Consider the following 2,366-nt stretch of genomic DNA (forward strand, 5'->3'; position numbering starts at 1 on the left):
AAACCCACCCCCGAAACCTTGGCTCACTACATCGCCTACACCTCCCAATACATCGCCTCTGGGCCAAAATATCTCTCAGGAGTCAGACATTTTCTATCTGACTTATATCCTAACTTTGACAAGAATCGCGCCCACCCACTTGTCATAACTACTATTCGAGGTTCCAAGAAAATCCACGCAGACCCTATTCGTCGTAAGTTGCCTCTGCGTCCAGCACATTTACAAACTTTTCTACATATTGCTCGTAACTCTGGATCCTATGATGACCTCCTCTTCGCAACAATACTTTCTTGCCTATTCTACGCTTGCCACCACTCAGGTGAACTTGTCCAGAAAAATTCAAAAGACCTCTTCGATTGGAGGAAAATCATCAAACACTCCTCCCTCACGTTTTCTCAAGGGCGAGCTCAGTATCACCTCCCTTATCACAAGGGGGATCCTTTTTACTGTGGTACTGATATCTTGTTCTCACAACAGGAAGTCACCGACCCTGTGGCGCTTCTGAAAGAATATGTCGATCGACGTGACTCTGTTCACCAAGCCCGCCTTGCTCTCTTCTTATGGGAGGATGGCTCCCACCCCACTCGCTCGTGGTTCGACGCTCGCTTCTTCACCGTGCTCAGCTGGGAATTTGGCGGGCACTCAGCACGTGCAGGTGGCGCCACATTTTATGCCAGCCTCGGGCTATCTGAGGACGTCATTCAAGCTATCGGTCACTGGTCCTCTCAAGCATGGAAGATCTACATAAGGGACAACCCCACTGTTCGTGCCGAACAACAACTTGCCGCCATTGGACTCCGCCTAAGGCGCTGTTAACAATTTTTTTTCTATGCTACTCGCTTCCATCATCTCTCACCACCACCACCCCACAACAACAACAACACCACTTCATTAGCTCACACTCCCAGCCTAAAAAATTTTGGGGCTCGCCTTGCTTCGGCGACCCCTTGTTGCTGCTATCACCACCTCGTGATCTCTCCACCTTTGAACAGCGCAGCAGAGGTCGTCGTAATGGCGGGTTCCAAGGGTAAGGAGGCATTTCATAGGCCTCTGCGCCAACTCAAAACTCTGCCAGGAAAAGGACCAGCTCTGCTGAGCCTTTTCCCCTTGAGCCCCGCTCGTCAATCATGGTTGTGACATCAATCCCTGACTCAGTGCCAAAGTTTGGCAGATGCTGGGTTAGGAGAAGTTATTGGTGTTGCTTCCCTCTCCTGTGCTGGTGCTCTCTCTCTCAGACCACGTCTATCCAGCACAGGTAAGCGCTCCGCTCTCTCTCTCTCTATGCACCACATACTCATCCAAGTGAACAGTGATCCTCGCTTCTAGGCTTTGCCTATCGTTTTCTATAAACGCACTCTCATCACTCTTCATTTGGTGAGGCCTTTCTTCATATTGAGCTTTGTGCACATTCTTACATCCTGCTGGCTCAGACTTTGTCTGCTAGACTCGGATTGTAAGAAGCATCGTAAAACCTCGCTCAGCTCAATACTCATGTATCGTGCCTCCTGCAGAATCTCTTCAGATTTTCTCTGGCCCTCCCTCCACTCCCTCTTCTCTTTTTATCTTTTTTTTATCTCTTTTTTCTCATAAATGACTTTATTCTAATGTACTTGTATCCACATTTGTACGTGCAGTGTAGTGTAGCTCACACTCCCAGCCTAAAAAATTTTGGGGCTCGCCTCGCTTTGGCGACCCCTTGTTGCTGCTATCACCACCTCGTGATCTCTCCACCTTTGAACAGCGCAGCAGAGGGTGTTCAACAGTGCACACTTCGTTCAAGTGTCGAGAAAAGCACCCAAATACGGACACCACACGTGAGTGCCAAAATGTCGAAATCAGTGACTAAGCACCACATATGGGTGCAAACACTCCCCACAGTGACGTTTGATTCGTACAATTCGGATTACTTTATTTCTTTCGGAACACCCCATTGGAATGAGATCTCTTCCGAAATAACTCCCCTCGATGAACTTGGGTTAGAGTAAAAGGTGTTCGACATGACCAGTCTCTGGTGTTCCCACAGCGGTTGTACTTGCTCGAGATCAATTTCGTAGTAGCCTATAGAACCATATCATGTTTTGAATACGAGCGCGCGACGGAATGGTCTACATATGATTATGCAGTTATGTAACTGGAACGGATTTGGGAAGCTTCAAGACGAGCAACGAAAAACCAGAAACATAAGACAGAAGCACACCGAGCACGAGGAGCAGGTCGTAACCAGGTTTGAGTGAAACTGCATAATGCAACATCGAGGACCACATAACATAACACATACGAACATGACGACACATTTGTGCATCTTTTGCATAAACATAAGCTGCAAATACGCAGGTCTCCAGACTCCCAAACCGCTCAAAAGGTCC

The 2,366-nt window shown here is 48.0% G+C and overlaps 1 protein-coding gene across 1 annotated transcript; it reads left to right on the forward strand.

Annotated features, from left to right (window-relative positions):
• Window positions 1–731: 731 nt before the first annotated feature.
• On the forward strand, window positions 732–1,326 carry LACBIDRAFT_304021 (uncharacterized protein; the record flags this gene model as incomplete). The annotated part of the gene is made up of 3 exons (XM_001884487.1): window positions 732–1,027; window positions 1,076–1,255; window positions 1,311–1,326. 3 exons carry the CDS (start codon window positions 732–734, stop codon window positions 1,324–1,326), a joined length of 492 nt encoding a protein of 163 aa, XP_001884522.1.
• Window positions 1,327–2,366: the final 1,040 nt, after the last annotated feature.

Source organism: Laccaria bicolor, genomic scaffold, assembly GCF_000143565.1.
Source record: "Laccaria bicolor S238N-H82 LACBIscaffold_26 genomic scaffold, whole genome shotgun sequence".
Classification (NCBI taxonomy): Eukaryota; Fungi; Basidiomycota; class Agaricomycetes; order Agaricales; family Hydnangiaceae; genus Laccaria; species Laccaria bicolor.